The sequence below is a fragment of the Gopherus flavomarginatus genome, chromosome 14 (genome assembly GCF_025201925.1).
Source record: "Gopherus flavomarginatus isolate rGopFla2 chromosome 14, rGopFla2.mat.asm, whole genome shotgun sequence".
NCBI classification, from domain to species: Eukaryota; Metazoa; Chordata; order Testudines; family Testudinidae; genus Gopherus; species Gopherus flavomarginatus.
In genome coordinates, this window is record NC_066630.1 from 11,029,730 (window position 1) to 11,047,932 (window position 18,203).

The 18,203-nt window shown below is 38.6% G+C and overlaps 1 protein-coding gene across 1 annotated transcript in view; it reads right to left on the minus strand.

Annotated features, from left to right (window-relative positions):
* GAN (gigaxonin) overlaps nucleotides 1-18,203 on the minus strand; it is a 53,228-nt gene that overhangs the window by 25,627 nt on the left and 9,398 nt on the right. Inside the window, exons 2-9 of the mRNA XM_050923010.1 lie at nucleotides 10,638-10,752; nucleotides 9,007-9,357; nucleotides 8,274-8,491; nucleotides 6,225-6,346; nucleotides 5,615-5,727; nucleotides 3,994-4,143; nucleotides 2,771-2,907; nucleotides 1,762-1,890 (exon numbers count right to left, since the gene is read on the minus strand). Of these exons, the coding sequence (XP_050778967.1) occupies nucleotides 1,762-1,890; nucleotides 2,771-2,907; nucleotides 3,994-4,143; nucleotides 5,615-5,727; nucleotides 6,225-6,346; nucleotides 8,274-8,491; nucleotides 9,007-9,357; nucleotides 10,638-10,752 (1,335 nt within the window). The remainder of the gene's footprint in view (nucleotides 1-1,761; nucleotides 1,891-2,770; nucleotides 2,908-3,993; nucleotides 4,144-5,614; nucleotides 5,728-6,224; nucleotides 6,347-8,273; nucleotides 8,492-9,006; nucleotides 9,358-10,637; nucleotides 10,753-18,203) is intronic.

Below are 18,203 nucleotides of genomic sequence, written 5' to 3' on the forward strand. Positions count from 1 at the left end.
CATGACTGCTTATCTTCATTATCAAGATTTATACAACTAAAATATCACATGGTAATATAGCACCCTCTTCTGGTAAACAGCATTATAAAAAACAAAAAAAAACTATCCCTTCTTGCTCTGGTGACTGAAGCTACCGTACTGTCCAAGACAGGAAGTATAAGTTACAAAGCTGGAATATTACCATCATTTACTTCTGGACTATGGGCCAAATTTTTGGTCTTCATCATTTCTCCATTTTTGCAGGTACCAATAAACTAGGCATAATTTTATACTTGTGTTTCAGGATGCTTAGAAGTGCAGGTCCCTAAATTCACTCTCAGTTATTGGCATCGGCAAGACACAGGCTATTGTCTGAAATCCCACCCCAGATGATGACTAAAATGAAAGGGAAGGTTATTTTTTTTTTGGGGGGTGGGGAGAGGAGAGGAAGAGAGGGAAACTGACCTTATATTCTTGAGAGAGATTCTTTAGAAATCTGACAAGTTTAATGAACATTGACAGTTAAAGCATTACTAATTTGCCTTGTCCTTTACTAGTTTCACAAGAATCAATACCAAATCTTACTGTAAGAACCCCATCACTCAATGTGCTGAATAGTTATAGCTTTACTCTGTTGAATAGAATCTACTGTGGTTCCCTCATCTAACTAATGTCTCTGCTTCAAAGTGGCATCCCTGGAAGAATTTTTAAACCACTGCCAGTTACCAACATTTGTACTAAAATCACTAAGAAGCAGTGACAACAACTTACCTGTCATCCCATCCATATCCAAAATTTGGATAGGTCAGGCTTTTCCAAACTTTTTAGAAACTTTAACATGAATCAATCAACATTGCTGGAAGCTTTAAAATTATCATGTTAACATGGGATCTGGAGTCCTACTCCAAACAACTTTTGAAAAACAGATGCAACCTGGAAGCATTTCAGTACAAAAGAATGGCAGTCAGTGGGGGTGGGTGTTTAACACAATTTCAGAAGCTAGATCTTTCTTTTCTGAGTCCCCAACTCCCTTGCCATTTTTTGTTGGTTTATAATCACAGTTTTCCCAAAGCCTCTCTCCCCTGTATTGCTATGTGAAGGGACCATGGAAGCACCAGGAGAAACCAGTTATAGTTAGACTATACACAAAGTAAACAAACTGGAAAAAATAGAGAAAAAGTTGTTTTTCTTTTAGGTTCTTTCAGTTATAGTCATCTTGGGTTTTACATGTAACAACAGGTAAAACATTGTCATACCGAAGCTGACAATATCACTTTAGATCTACATCTTCAGACATAAAAATCAACCGAGATCCCACTATTTTATTTTCATGCTATGGAAAGCCCACAAGTCTTTATATATAAAGACAAGGTCTTGAGACATGAACATTTTTATCCCCTCTATCCCCACCAGTTCACCCCTTGCAACTCTTAGAATTTCTGACAACAATGGCAAATCTTGTTTCAGATTATAAGAACTGTAGCACATTCTCTCTCTCCTTATTTCACTATAAATCAGGAAACAGCAGATATTAGCCCTTGTAAATTATGAATAACCAGGAATTATGCATAGTCGTCAGCTTGCTAACAGCCACTTCCTTTGGTAAAACTGATACCACAGGTAGAAATATCTAGGTCAGTTTCTTTGAGGTAAGAGGGACAAGAATAATTGGCATTTGTTGAAAAATTACGTGAATTGCAATGCTCTATAACACCACAAGGGGAAAAAAGGGGTTAAGAGAGGCATTAGTGATTTTCTAGGTCTACAGCCAGAACTACTTACCTTTTAAACTCATCATGATAAAATTCAGATTTGCATGTCACCATCTCACTAGCCTGATTATCATCACGACTTCTGACTCCACCAAACACGTAAAGCTCTGAGGCAACTCCACATGCCACTGCCCCAAATCTGAGGGCCAAAAGGAGACGGAAACAAATAATATTTAATCTGTATACCCATAACCTTGTACATGCCTTACCATAATTCTCTACCTCTTTCATATTCAGCAGATCAAGTATGAATATTTAAAACCACTTAAAAATCATTGTACAAAATAATAGAGCAACAGAGTATCTCTTTGGAAACAAAGTTCTAAGTTCAAATTCAGTATGAATTCAAATACTGACACAATACCATTTTTTCCCCCATCCTGTAGAATAGGAGTAATTCTTGCAACATCAGGAGTCTACATGAAACAAATCATATTTGGTCACAGATCCTCAGCTGCAACTGAGAAGTATCCAGTGCTCCTAGGAGCAAAGGGGTCAAAGGTGGCTTTGACCATGGAGTTCTCTGAGAATACTGCTCTAAATTGCAGTAGCAATAGGAGCACCAAAGGACTGTGTCAGCAGCCAGAAATCACTGGGGCCTACACCATGGTGCCCTGGCTATCCCATTTCCCATACTACCTCTCCAGCACTACAGCTGGGGTAGTAGCTACTAGGACAGCTTCACGCCACCCAACAATTAAGTGAGACACAGGGAATCCACCTTGAGGCCTCTTTTGCCAACTTTAGGACTGCTGTGCATTACCAGGGTGGCACAAAACAGCCCCAATTTACTAAATGACCCAGGCCTTAGTGTTAAAACAGCTGCACAAGCTGTTGACTAGCAAACATACACTAATGTCAGACACACACACTGCCACACTGAAATTGATACTAACAATCTATTAGTTTCTTTAAAAATAAGTGCGTTTGGACCATGTTTTTAAATCCATATTATTTTTGGTTTCAAAGGATAAACAAAGTGTCCTTGTAACCTGGATGTGCATGTGCATTTTATTCACCTTCTCTCTTTTAGCGGACAGATGGCTGTCCATTGCTGAGTCCTAGGGTCATAACATTCAACAGATTCAAACAGTTTTCCATAGGAGCCTCCACCCATGGCATAGATTTTCTTCTTCATAGTTGCATAGCAGCCAATCTTTAGAAAAAGAAAAATCAGAAGTTGAAAACTGTAGTACCTTAAACCGACTATGTTCAGTGTTCTAGATGTAGCAAAGTCATTGTTCAGTCATCAGTCAGTCTCATTAATACAACACAATCTGAGCAGTAAGGAAGCAATTTCTAACAATACATAAATAATACTGAATGTCTAGTTTTCAGCAAAAGAAAAACATTTGTTTGCTTGGAAAAGAAAAGAAAACAAGTTCACACTGAGTTACCCACCCCATTTTCATTTAGAATTACTCTGTAGAAACAGTAGAACAAGTATCCCCTAAAACTGCTCCTTATAATTAGCTAAAAAATATAGGACTTACAATGGATTGTGGCCACCACCATAAACAGTCCAAAACAGTCCAATAGCTCATTAACTTCTGTCCAAAGGATAATAGTACACCAAGAGTGAAAGTAAAGCAATTTTCACGTTGGGCCGCAGTTTAGTTTGTACAGTGACTCCTACATTTTAAACTCATTTATTTCCATTTATTATACCTTCTACAGTGATTCCTGAGGTTCTCTTCAACCAAATGTGCTGACTGTACAAAAGTGCATTACTAACACTTTGCTTAGAAAATAAAGCTGATGAATTACCTGTAGGATATATTAGCTTTTAAATGTTCATTAGTCAGACTGATGTAGTTACACTCGTTTTTCTTCAATTTTATTCATTTTTAGTAATAACATATAAAAGATCAGACCAAATAATATTTTACATTATTTTGAAAGGACAGTATCATTAAACAAGTAAACATGCATAAAAAAGCCCAGCACAAGTGCCTTCTTTCACTTTAAAATTAATCACCATTCATGAATTTTGCATCCAACGGAAAGATAAAAGCTATACAAAGAAAAAGACATTTGTTTTACCCAAACTGCATCGTCTATAAAAATTTGATTTAGAACAACATTTTGCTATAAATTGAGAGGAGACTCCTCTTCCCCCCCCGCCATGTTATTTTCATTGACTTCAAGTAAAAGCTGTAATATAAACAGTGCAAGTATTTGAATAGGGACTTCAAAAAGAGTTTAACAATAATGCTTTTCTAAATTATGATGTAGTTCTTACCTTTCTAACCATGGTCAGATCTGGCTGCTTGGTCCAAGTCTTGTTATAAATGTCATAGCACTCCATAGAGCGTAGCTCCCTTTCTCTATCCTCACCTCCCAGAATATACAGAATTCCATCAATCTCCACCAAACCAAAATTATGTCGTGCCTATAGGAAACACCAATAAACTCTGTAGTAGCATATTTACAATAGTAATGGCTGTGTAATCATTTTTAATACCTGTTCTACCTGCAGAAGTTTGTAACTCAGATCACCTCTGTTAAAAAAAGTTATAATGCAAAATATCAAACTCTGGAGCAAGTTTTTTATTCTCTAATTTAATATAAGAGCCTAATATAGGACAAACAAGAGCATTAAAGTTAAAACAGAGGTTCAGCAAGTGAATAGTAGCATGTGTCTTTAGTATTCAAGAATCTGAGCTACGGATCACGCTCCATTCTTCAACTAATCCAGAAGCAAGAATTTCCCTTACAGTGACCAGGTCTGGCTAATCAATGCTGCAGATAAACAATCTGGACCCATAATTCCCCATTGGCCCAGCTCTCTTGATGGTAGCAGTGGTGGAACCTGTAGTTTAGCCCGAGTGCACATGTTTTTAAACACATGTTTTCTCTAACCTTATTCACAGTAGGCTATAAAAACACTGCTACTGGTTCCACAGTCACCACCAAAAGAGCTATGCTGAAATCTCCTCAGGTGCAAGGATGAGTTATTTAATAGAAGGCCGTTGGTAAAGAAAATTCTGGAGCACAATCAACAACTTCTTAAATAAAAAAAAATTCTATACCTGCTTAAAAAAATCAGCACCCCAAAAAGGTGACTTTCAGGACTTAAATTTATATATAGTGGAATAGTCATTTTTTGATGGCAGCTAACACATGAAAAAAGAACCCTGACCCCCAAGCCAAGCTGACAAATTGACGATAAGGTTCAAGTTACTTTCCATGTGTTACTCCTCATTTCATGTGCATCCTTCTGCATGGTCCAATCCTGTCATCATGTTAGATTCTCAATACTAATTTTATATATATATATTTTACAAAAAAAAAAAAAGGCCAGTAAACTCTAATGGGTTACTTTATGAACAGAACCAAACATCAGAGTTCACAAGGAATTCTGCATCCCAGCTCCATAGCTAGTTCTTCAGTAACAACCAATGTTTTCCAGTGGCGGCAGTTATTACTAATCCAAGCGTGGCATATAGGAAATGTATGAGAAAAACAAAAATCTGCACCATGGCTTTGATTGGATCAAGTGCAAGCAGCTAGAAAATCAATTGGTCTGACCTATACTGCATTCTAAAAGTGCTATCTGTCCATGATACTGTACTTATATGATCCCCCCCCCAGCCCATAAACATAGCATCTGAGTGCCTCCAAATATTTTAATATATTTATCCTCATAACATTCCTGTTAGGTAGGGGATTACCATTATCATCATTTTACAGACAGGCAACTGAGGTACAGAGAGGCCAAGAGACTTGCCCAAGGTCACAATGGAAGTTTCTGGCAGAACAAAGATCTCCCAAGTCCTAAGCTAGTGCTCTAACTACCACACCATCCATCCTCTACTTTTCAAAGGAAAAATAAACCCCATAGAGTTGAGTAGTGATCTTGCCTCATTCATTGGTGGCAAGGAACTCCATGAATTTGTATCAGGATCATATTTTTCTCCAGAGCTCAGAGTTTCCTTATTTTCATCTTGACCTCCAAGTACAAACAAAGATCCTTCTGTAAAACAAAGTGCATGTGAAGATTTTAAAATGGAAGTCACACCAATTCTCATCAGAGGGCATTGAGCCACATCTTGGAAATCACAAGTTCATAAAAATGCCTATTGGACTCCAGACTGGCAAAGGGTAAAGAATGTACTTTTCCCTGTGGTTTAACCCATCAGTGCAGACTCTACAGGACAAATTCAGCGCTGGTGTACTCAGTGCAACACAACTGAAGTCATAGTGTGGTTACTTGAGTAAAACATACCCATAGCGACAGATTCAGCAGACTCCAACAAAATATCAAATTATGATTCCAAGATCTTCACATCAGAGGGAATCCTCACAAGACAAAGCAACATGCTGGGGGAAGGTGGGTGGGAGAAAATGAACAGGCTCTAGTGTAGCTTGCTCTAAGAAAGCAAACTACATTACAAACTATACCCCATTTTTGACAACCTGGTGAGTTTACACTCCATTGGCTTTTTGTTAAAATAACATGCTGTCATTTACCTGCTGAGAGTACTCCATGGTTGATTCTTGGAATACTCATAGGGGCAAGTTCAATCCACAGTTGCCTATTAGGATCATAAAGAGGGCACATGCATCGCATCACAGCTGTTGGTTTCCGTGACCTGAAAAAGGAGGAAATATATATATGTATATATATATATACACAAACATATACACACACACCCCTACCTCGATATAACGCTGTCCTCGGGAGCCAAAAGAATCTTACCACGTTATAGGTGAAACGCATTATATCTTACAACACGGGGTCACTAAAATTGCTTGATTAATCATGTATTTTAAGTATAGATTCATAAACATGTGCATCTGGAAAATGTCACAAAGACACGGTCCCGGCACAAAAGAGCTTACAATCTAAGTTTGTAAATGTACAGGCAAGAAGGAGGGAGGTGGGGAGAATATGCGATGCAAGGAAACTAGCTATGGCCCTAGCTAGTGAGGAATTTTATATAAAAAGCAGATTATACTATCCTAGAACATCAGTATTTCTTCTCCCAGTAGAATGAGGTTTAAATGTAACTGGACAGGATGTGCTACTGAGTTTTTAATCAATACTGAGCAAAAGTCAGAGCTGGGTCAGCAAAGAACAATTCCCTCCTCCCAACCCCACAAAATACTTGAAAAAGGAAAGGAGAATGGGCATTGTCACCTTAAATCTCAATGTAACAAACAGAGAATCTACTTTGGCATCACAGGTAGGTCCTGATGCTAAAGCAGAGATTTGATATGTTATTAAAATGTAACACTGATCTGAGGGAAAAAAAACTGTAAAGTAAATGTTGCTTTTGGTGTTCCATATTTATTCTTAATCAGGATTTTCGCATGAAACCTGCTCAGTTTACAAAAGTCTGAACAAAAAATTTTTCTGGCACCAGCATATGGTACCACAAAAGTTGTGTCTTTGGCTTTCTACCTCATTAACTATCAATGCTGAGGATGTTTTAATCAGAAGTTTGCTATGGATCTACACTGCTATTGTAAGGACTCTCAGAAACCTCACTCAGTCAATCAATGGACATATGATTAAATGTGATTAGAGTAGTTTTTGTTTGTATGGTGTCTCGAATATGTAAAGCGCTATGATAATGCTACATATTTATTTGTATTTTAATACTAAAAGATGGATTTTCAGAAGTTTAAGTTAAGTAACTTGTTCACTGAATATATTTGACATTCTAAAATGGATCAAACATAAGGGTGTTCTAGGCACATCTAACCATGCTAAAAAACAAGTTTTATAAATGTGCCCAATTAATTCAACACTAAATGGGTTAATATTAACTTCATTTCTTTATCAAGAAGAAGACTGGACATACTGGGTCACAGCAAAGGTCCATCTAGCCCAGTATCCTGTCTTCCGACAGTGGCCAATGCCAGGGAATGAATAGAACCGGCTATCATCAAGTGTTCCATCCCCTGTCACCCATTCCCAGCTTCTGGCAAACAGAGGCTAGGGACACCATCCCTGCCCATTCTGGCTAATAGCCATTGATGGACCTAGCCTCCATGAACTTATCTAGTTCTTTTTTTGAACCCTGTTTCTAGTCTTGGCCTTCACAACATCCTATGGCAAGGAGTTCCAGCGACAGACTGTGCATTGTGTGAATAATACTTCCTTCTGTTTGTTTTAAATGTGCTGCCTATTAATTTAATTTGGTGTCCCCTAGTTCATGAGTTATGAAAAGGAGTAAATAACACTTTCTTATTTATTTTCTCCACATCAATCATGATTTTATAGACCTCTATCATATCCCCCCTTAGTCATCTCTTTTCCAAGCTGAAAAGTCCCAGTCTTATTAATCTCTCCTCATACGGAAGCCATTCCATATCCCTAATGATTTTTGTTGCCCTTTTCTGAATCTTTTCCAATTCCAATATATCTTTTTTAAGATGTGGTGACCACATCTGCACGCAGTATTCAGGATCTGCATATACCATGGATTTATAGAGAGGCAATAAGTTACCAACTGCTCACTAATTGCTTAAATAATAAAAGTCATTTCTGTCGGTAACGTACTGAATACTTACACTCTTTCTTCACCACCAACAGTCACTATACACTCAGAATAACCTCTGGGTTTGAAAGAAGCCAACATTGCTTCCCCCTGCTGTGGTGGAGTGAGTGGAATGTTGTTACATTCTTTGACAATCTCCCGTACCAGTGGTTCACTCATCATCTGTTCACGCAAATAAGTTGAATCTAATCCTGAAACCCACACTGCTGACATAACATCCTTCAGGTGAACCTAGAGAACCAGAAAAATTCAAAATTTCCAAAACAGTTTAAAAAACAAAATTCTGTCCACCATACTTTAGAATATAGCTCCAAGGGAATTCTTATGTGATGTATTTATTTTAATATACAGAAAATACTGAAAATATTTTATGGATAAAAACTTAATTTATAAATAAAACTATTTTAGAAATCACAGTTTAAGTTTCTATGTCTTGTGGCAAACAATGGTTACTTCCCCTCACCCAACAATAAGCTCATACATCAAACACATAAAGACTAACAACTGTGTTACTTCATTCGGTGTTTTTATCTGCAAACAAGGGGAGGATGCAGCTACAGTACAAGCAACACTTCAGCTCAACAGCCCCCCATCTACTTTCCATCTTTATATACAGTGTAATATCTAAATCCTAGAAATGCAAGAATACAGGAAAAATAAATTATCTGCACTGTATTCCCACTAGGTAATTTTATGTGAGCCCAATTTACTAAACAAACTAACTATGTAATTTAGTGCATGCTAACCTTTCTTAATTCTGAATCGTGGGAGATCCATCTAATTACTGCTTCAAATACATATCTTTCATTTCCAACATTCAGCTTTTCCAAGGATAGCACTTCTTTCAGTTTTTGGGGACTCAGTTCCAGGAACTCCTCTGTGCTGCTGACATCTCGGAAGTGAGTTTCCAGATACTCCGAGGCAAGGTAATAAACGTGATGCAAACAATAGTGCAGTGCAAAGTCCCGAATACCAATACAGTTCTCAGCAGCTATACAACCTTCTAAAAACTCACAGCAGAGGGTTTTAAGATCTGTAAGAAGCAGGAGATCAGCTGCCTGCAGAACATCTTGGATAGTGTCTTCATTTAGCCTGATCTGCAAGAGTTTATTGTAAAAAGTTACAACTACAATTCACAATCTGATATAACTTTATAACTGATTCTTAGGGCTGGTCTACAGGATCACTTACGATGATATAACTTACGTCGCTTAGGGTGTGAAAAAGACAGCACCCTAAGCGACATAAGTTACAACCACCTAAGTGCTGTCCACACTTTGTGGAAGTGGAGTAATTATGCCAACAGAAGAGTGCACTCCTGTCGGCATACCATGTCTTCATCAGATGCGCTGCAGCTGCGCCAATGTAGCACTTCAGTGCAGACTTGCCCTTAGTGGCTGAATAATGGAATGTAACATGGGTGTAGAAGATGATTCGAAACTACCATGCAGAAGGAAAAAACCACTGCTGGTGGGCAACTTAACTGGGGTGAAGGTGGGTGCAAGCTGGGTAGAGGGCATCTGAAGGGATGTTTTGTCTGAAGGAACAATGGAATTGTTCAACTTATCTGGGAAAATGAACTATATTTTGCTGGTAGGACAAATCAGCACACACAGAAAAGAGACAGAGCCCCAACTGCACTTTTTTGTTCTTTACTGTGGCCTTGATGATTAAACTATTTTCTTTAAAATGGTTTCAGCTAACTAAGAGCCAATGTCACCTGATGCCTGTTTGGAGACCTGTTTGAAATTAATTCGGCAAGGTCAGTCTGGTTCCTGATGGACAAACCAAAAGCGGATTTTAATCTGTGTTTTGCTGAGAGTCTTAGTAGTGACTAGGGAGGACTGAACGGATGTGGAGAGAAAAAACAAACAAACAACTGTGTCAGCCTTAAATGGCTGGAGTTGATGGATACCAGCAGGGCAATGAGGTGGGAATCTCGGACTGCCCATTTGGAAAATGTTCTGTGAAGGTCTTCAGCCTCCCAAGTTACCAATCCAGACACCTTTCACAAATACCAAATCACACATGCTTTAAAACTAACTCAGTGAAGAAACTAGTAAGGGGTTTTTTTGGTTGTTTTTGTTTTGTTTTTTTAAAGTTTAACATTTATTGTTTAAAGTTTGTTTCTTGGGATACACGACATTAAGCAGAGCAAGAGAAGCACATCTGAAGTGCTTACAATCTATTTTTGGTTCATACCAGTAGCCTGCATTCTGGCGTATAGAAGTCATTTCATAGCAAAGACTCAAAGCACAAAGTTCACTATTGCTGCCTTTTTTGGATGACAGGATAAGACAAAAAGCGGGGGCTTATCTCTAACTGGTGCTGCTGAATTAGACAGTGAGAGATGCAATAATTCTGTTAAGCACCATACCTGCCCACTGAAGATGTAATCCAGTATTTCTCTCATGATTTCGACAGATATCCCTTCAAGTTCAATCTTATATGTAGATCCATCATCCTTTGGAGGATTATAGTTCAATTTTGTTCTGCGAGGAAAAACAGTAACTAATGAGTCTGCAGTATCTGGTTACCAAAATATCACGGGTAGTACTTCCTTGCAGAAGCTCTCAAAGCAACGTACCAGGATATTGTTAGAAGAAAGGTATTTTTGTGATATCCTACACAGATGCCTGAGCATTCCAACAGGTGTGGGGATCTGAATCTAGAGGTAATGTATATAATAAACAGACTTTATGCCAGCTATTTTGGGGAAATTAGGTTAATATAATTTAAGAGGCTAGTCCTATTAATCAGGAATCATGATTATGGCTACATTTTAGTCACAGGAATTTTTAATAAAAGTAATGGACAGGTCACAGGCTGTAAACAAAAATTCATGGCCTGTGACCTGTCTATGACTTGTACTATATACTCTTGCAGAAACCCTCCTATTAATGAGACAATGCTGTTTAGAGGTTTCAGATCTAACCAAATGTACGACTGTCTAAACAGTGTCCTATTTCAGGCCATAAAAATGGTTAACCTGAAATCACTTACTTCAGCTCAAATCCAAACAATAACAGAAAAAAAAAATCAATCTTGAGAACATTGTACTTTTAGGGGATGGGGGTTTATGTTTTTGAGAAAAAGTGCCAATATAATAAGCCCAGGAAAAAAATTATATATATATTCATTCAGAACCATGAAAATGCACACTGAATATACCCCTTTCAAAATTTACTCTATCCCCATACGCTATCCTGAGGACAACTGGAAACAATAAGACCACATTATTTATAAATTAGACAGGTTCACTTTATCAGTGAGCACAAAAATGTTAATAAATTAAGATTAAAAGTAAGCTATGTGATAGAGAGATAAAGAGGTCTTGAAATTTCTATTTGTTTTCAGTGTGTTTTCAGTTTTTCGGGAAAAAAAGTAGGTACAGGTATGGAGGGTGGGCTGTGCATAACTGTGAATTTCTATAATTTAATTTTAAAAGTAAGATTTTGAAATTGTTTAAATAGAGATGTTTCAGCAAGTAACTATACACGGCTGGTGGAATAGCAGATAATTACAATTCCCAGGACACTGATTTATTCTGAGTGTCTGAGTTGCATACTTGCTGCATAGTCACACATATCTAAGTGATTGGGGAGGCTGACAGTTATTAGCAGCAAACCAGCATGCAGAGATTTACATAATTAGTTTGGGTTGTTTCATTCTCTAATTTGGGACTAGGCAAAGATCTTTTCTCTGATTGGCTCCTATACAATACTCAGAACTTTGGAGCTGTTTGGCATCAACAGAGAAGGCTGCGTCAGCTTTTCTTATTTCAGCTAAAGGAAATAGAAAACTAAGATTTACATGCAAGACAACCCTCCCCACCCCGCAAAAAACAACACTCCATCATATCAAAACAGCAAAGAAAACATTGTATCAACCAATACAAAAGGAATGAGGGTAGGGAAGAAGGGGTGAAGTGGAGTTTTTGTTTGTCCACTTCTCAACTCTGCCCTCCCCTTCCAGGCCAACAAGTTTTTTCCCCACCAGAACAGCTGTCCTATTTGTTATTACATTGTATGCCCTGGGAGTAAGTACAGCCTCTTGATCCAAATTCACCTTTGAAAACCATGTATGCAAAAGTATATTGCTGTTATCCTGGGGAGAAGAGGCCCGCTGACTGAAGAGGAAGAGTAGAAGAAAAATAAGGGAGAAACGTTACGAGGATTTTTTAAACTATTTTCTTAAACCATTTAATTTGCAACAGGTCGGCAGGTTCGGCAGACCATGGCGCCCACTGGCCGCGGTTCACCGTCCCAGGCCAATGGGGGTGGCGGGAAGTGGTGCGGGTGAAGGATGTGCTGGCCACAGCTTCCTGCCACCCCCAGTGGCCTGGGACGGCAAACCGCGGCCAGTGGGAGCTGCGGTCCACCGAACCTGCTGACGCGGCAGGTAAACAAACTGGCCCAGCCCGCCAGGGTCCTTACCCTGGCGAGCAGCGTGCCAGAGGTTGCCGACCCTGGGCTAACACATGTTTGTGGTAGTGACTCAATCCCAAATTAGAAAGTGAGCTCTACCCAATACTAGTTAGAGGGATTTGAACATGCCAAGGCAATACTCCAGACTCCCCATCAATAATAAGCATTGAAACCTCCTCTGCAGATATAGGTACAAACCTAGTCACGCCCAGGGCAGGCTCCAGGGTTTTTGTCACCTCAAGTGGCGGGGGTGGGGTGGGGGGTGGGGGCGCAATTGCGATTGGTGGCAGCTCCACCGTGTTGTTTTCTTCTTCGGCGGCACTTTGGCAGCAGGTCCTTCCATCCAAGACGGACCACCACCAAAGAGCCCCCTTCCCCTTGGCCGCACCAAGCACCTGCTTGCTGAGCTGGTGCCTGGAGCCAGCCCTGCTCACGCCAAGACACAATGAAGGCTAAGTTGGTATCCTCCCAATTCAGGTCCCACACAGCGTTTATGAGCCATCACGGTGCCACCTCCCCACATTAACACTCATTAAGCCTTGTTTAATTTTACCATTAAAAAGCTAGACATTTGGTAACGTGTCTGGATTTATAGCTATAACACTTTCCTCTCATCAAGCTTGAATTTTGTGCATGCAAAACTTTTTAGATCATATTATAAAACAGGTCAGACATAGAAACATGATGAAGCAGTTTAATGCCACCCACCCCCTCCTCCAAAATACATGTTACAATGAAATAAGTAGGATTTATTTTTCAGGTCACACCCCGGCCCTTTGGCAGCACACATGGAAGCTATCTGTCTTCACCACACCCTGTAGAGAGTGCCAGCTTTCCAAATATTTTGCCTACGTACTTAGTTTTTAGGTGTTCTCAAAAGAATGAGCAATGTCAGATCCCAAGGCAAAATGATCCAGACAACAGCGCAGTGTAAAAAATAAAATTAAAAAAAAAGGGAGGGGAAGGAGAATTGTTTTGTTTTTGTTTTGTAAGGAGAAGGATTGCATTTAGTTTAAAGCTTTTCAGAGTACAGAAAAAAGAAGATGGGCTAAAAATTAGATAATTAAGTTTTTGCATATTGTAGGAGGAACAAGACAATTCCTTCAAACAGCAGCCACAGAGACATAGCATTCAGCATGTTTTTCTAGCACCATCAGCATTTCCAAGTTAGGGCCCCACTTCTATATGTCAGCGGAATTTTTTTCTTCATTTTACTGTGTTTTAAAGGCATTGTGCTGGATCATGATTTCATTTGCCCCACTATAAATCTGATATTATTCTACTGCAGTCAATGGATTTAGGATTTAGAGCCAGTGTGGAGTAGAATCTGGCCCTCAATCTCCAGTCAAGTCTGAGGCCTTGTCTATAGTTGGGTTTTAGCCATCAGTGGCAAGGTGGATTGATTTAAACCCCCATGTGGAAAGCCTTGATTTAAATAATCATTTTAGTTAACTTTTCCATTAGTTCTTCAGTTATTTTCTAAAAAAAAAAAAGACGCACTCTCATTGGTTGATATAACTACTAAAACATGTTGACTTACAACTAAGCAGTGCATTTATATTAGATTTAGTACATCTTTTTTGCTACCTAGGAGGGTATGCTATAACTATATACATTTATTTAAGCCATTATATATCTTATTATTTTCAAATTCTTATTAGCTGTACATTTTTAGTATGTTAGAAAATGGTGAATGATGGGTGGAATCATAAATATTCATAACTTGAGAAATGAGCTAAGCAAAGCTTAGGGAGAGAGAGACTATAAAATAGGCACATGAGACGACTGGGGTGAGCTCAATGGATGATCCCAATGATAGTGTATCTTGGAGTCAGAGGCTGGCTCCCAATGCCTGTGATGAGTTTTCCAGTCTCTTGCACCCAGTAGGACAGCCCATAAGTCCCCACAGGATCAAGCCCTTAATACAGTACATGACCTATTGTGACATATTTATAAAGCTTGATCTCTAAAGTGAGATGTTTTCCCCTGATTTTTCTTTATATAATCGAGAAGTAGCCTTTAACTAAAGTTTTTGCTAAAGGTTTATGGGGATTCAGCATATTTATTTAAATGTTTTAAGAGATAATAAATTAAAGCCTTAACATATTTTGTAATTCCGATCTTAAAAACATTTTTAAAAAGAAAGATTATAATTTAAATAAAATAAAAAATATCCAATGTAAACAAATTAATTTTCATTTTTTTCCCCAAGAAAATCACTTCTTTTTATGCACCTTTATCAGTGAACTGAAACTACTGTACCTATTCCAATGCAAAACCCAAGCATAGACAAAGAAGCTACAATTTGCAACAGTTGAGTTCATCTTGGTACAAATTGCAACTTTCCTAGTCTTAAGTTTATGGTTTGTACCATTTAGCTGTACAGGTTGCTGGCCACTAATGGGAGAAATATAACTAAACCCAACTAGAAAACCTTGTCCACCCTACAAAAAACCACAAACATGCTCATTAGTCACAAAAAGTGTAACTGAAAGTGTTGATCACAGCCTGTCTTGGTTTGAACTGTGATCAGAACCAGTTAAGGTCTGGGTACATTCTGCAGCATAGACAAGGCTTAAGGCACATCCTCTTATATTAGAAGCACATTTTAAAAATCCTTAACCTTTTTGTGACAACGCATTTGTAAAGTGACCTGAACTATTCTAAAGTAATCTTTAAAAAAAAAATACAAAAACCCATACAATATTATTCAACAGGTAACAGCTTAGCTAGTATAAAAAATACTAGTCGTCATTATATCTCTCTGGTTAACTTTAACTTAGCATCTCGATTATAAAGCTTCAAGCCACATTCTCCTGCAGGTGCTACCTAAATTTGGTTTATATATAGCTCATGTTTCCTAACTTCCACTTCAGAACAACCTGAAATTGAAAATAGCTTGCAGATTCCTACTGAAACATTTCCATATACATTAGGCATCATTTTGAAACTATAACTTGCCTACTTTGTCATCTCCACTTCTGTTCAAAGGACGACATTCCTGGAGTTTGGCTCTTAATCAAGAGCTGGGCCTTTGCCTTGCTAAGGAATACACACTGTCTGCCAGTTTGTTAACTCTGCTCTCAAACATCTTACCAACAGCTACTAGAAAGGAACAAGACCAACTACAGATTAGGGTTGCTAAATCTACACATTATAAAAAAGAATATTAAAAATCATAGAACATCAGGGTTGGAAGGGACCTCATAGTTCAACCCTCTGCTCAAAGCAGGACCAATCCCCAGACAGATTTTTGCCCCAGATCCCTAAATAGCCCCCTCAAGGATTGAACTCATAACTCTGGATTTAGCAGGCCAATGCACAAACCACTGAGCTATCCCTCGCCCCAACTCCCTGCTAACAATTTAGAACTTGTGACTTGATGAGATCATCATCATTGGAAAACATTATCCTTAATGAGTTACCAAAGAGAACTTTTTTTTTCAGGTCTTTATACATTCCTATCCCATCACTATGGCACCTGAAAGAAGAAAGCAGCACAGTTTAGCCAACCTTTATAGCAATTGTAGGACGAAGCAGTGTAAATGAAAATCAATTATTTAAAAAAACAGTGTGAAGACAGTAGTACAATCATGTCACTCCTTTGTAGATGTGAGAAGGCAGTCAGCTGGACAACTGAGATCTTGGGAGGCTATGAAGAAGGAAGATGAGACAGTCAAGGAGAAACGGAGCTCAGATGAGGATTTCAGCAAAGGCAATGATGTATACAGCCAGCATTGCAGAGTGCAAACTCACTGGCACAAGATATTGGGTATGTCTGCGCAGCAAAGAAAAACCCATGCCAGCTGACTTGGGCTCCAGGCCAAGCCCGGAAGTCTATACAGCAGTGAAACAGCCACACAGCCAGAGTCAGCTGGCACCGGGTTTTTCTGTTGTATAGGCATACCCACTGAGGTCAAGACATAGAAGGATTCAAAAAAGGAGTATATTTTTGCAAAGATAGCTACAGTCACACTAGATAGGAGAAAATCGTAAAAGGTATAAACCCCACATGCGTCAGGATTTAAACCTATCATTAACTATTTGGGATTAGGAACAGATTTCCCTTTTATTATTCCATAACTGTACACAACAGGGTTTCTTTCATTTTCCTCTACGGCATCTGGTACTTCCGAAGACAGGATACCAGACACTATAAGCTGGTGGTCTGATCCTGGATGACATTTTCTGGGTAGCAACAGGCTGATTTACACAAATAGAAGTGTGGTAGAAAGAAAGTTTGAGATCAAGGAGAACGTACAGTGGAGGAAACAGTTGGTCTGAACTGAGAAGGGAGCTAGAAGAGAGTTCTATTTGACTCTCAATTGGTTTCTCAAATTTGAATTATCTTGTCCAAATAAAGAAAATAGTCTCTTTGTATGTGTAGAACAGGACATTGAAAACAAAATCAAGTTTATCAGTTCAACCAACTCTGCATCTAGGGTATTGCACAGATCTTCATCAGTTCCATGGCTCTACATTCTTAAGGACTCGAGCAGTAAATATATATTTTTGGAATTTATTGTGTTTAGTATGAAAGATGACTGATTAGTAGACACTCATATTGTAGCAACCTCTGTCTCTTTAGAATTACAACTTTTTGTGTAAAATCAAAATGGGTTAGAGCCACAAAGGGATTTAGGCACTTCAGTCCAAAATTTAGATTCTTAAAACCCTGCACAGCTGATGTCCAATAGCCTAGACACTTAAAGGCCTTTAGGTACCTAAATTTCAGCCAATGAGGCCTTCTTTGTATAGTCCTGCTTTAAGAAGCCCCTAATTAACATCTTTCTTATCAACTTTAGCATGAGCACTGTATACTCCATTACAACCTCATTTTATATATCATTATGCTCCACCATACTCCCATCCAAACAAACACACTCTTAAAAGGCACTTCTCAGGATGGCCAGATACACTGAGTTTCTAGGCCAAGCTATGGGATATGATATTTTGGGATATGGTAAACCAAACGAAAGTTAAAAAGTTTTTCAGAAAGTCAACAACTCAGATACTTCTTAAACACCATGCTTGAAAATTTAACTCCACTTAAGTCAATAGGAATTTTTTCACTGACTTCAGTGGGGCCAGGATTTCTCTCAATTACTTTTAAAACAACTTTTGTGATTTATTCCTAACTTCCTAGAAAAATTCTACCCTAAGATGCAGTATGTGCCATTTCAGGGAGATTGGTAGAGAAGGCTGAAGCTAAGGTGAAAACTAGCTTCCCATCCCTGGACTACAGCATGGCTTCAAACCCTGCACACTGAAGCATGTGTTACATCACGGTTTGTGTGTATGTAATTAAAAAGTAGATGAGCTGAAAGGAAGGGTGGGAGTTCAACTTTGGACTGAGGGTAAGCATAGGAAATTTCAATCCCTAAAGTTAGTTTTATCAGTACATGTCGGAAAAAACAGGGCCTTGTATCAAGAGTGCTTCCGCAACTTTAACTACAGCAGCATTTTGCATTAAATTACTTCCTTGTTAATGTCACAGTCTCATTCAGTTAAGGCAG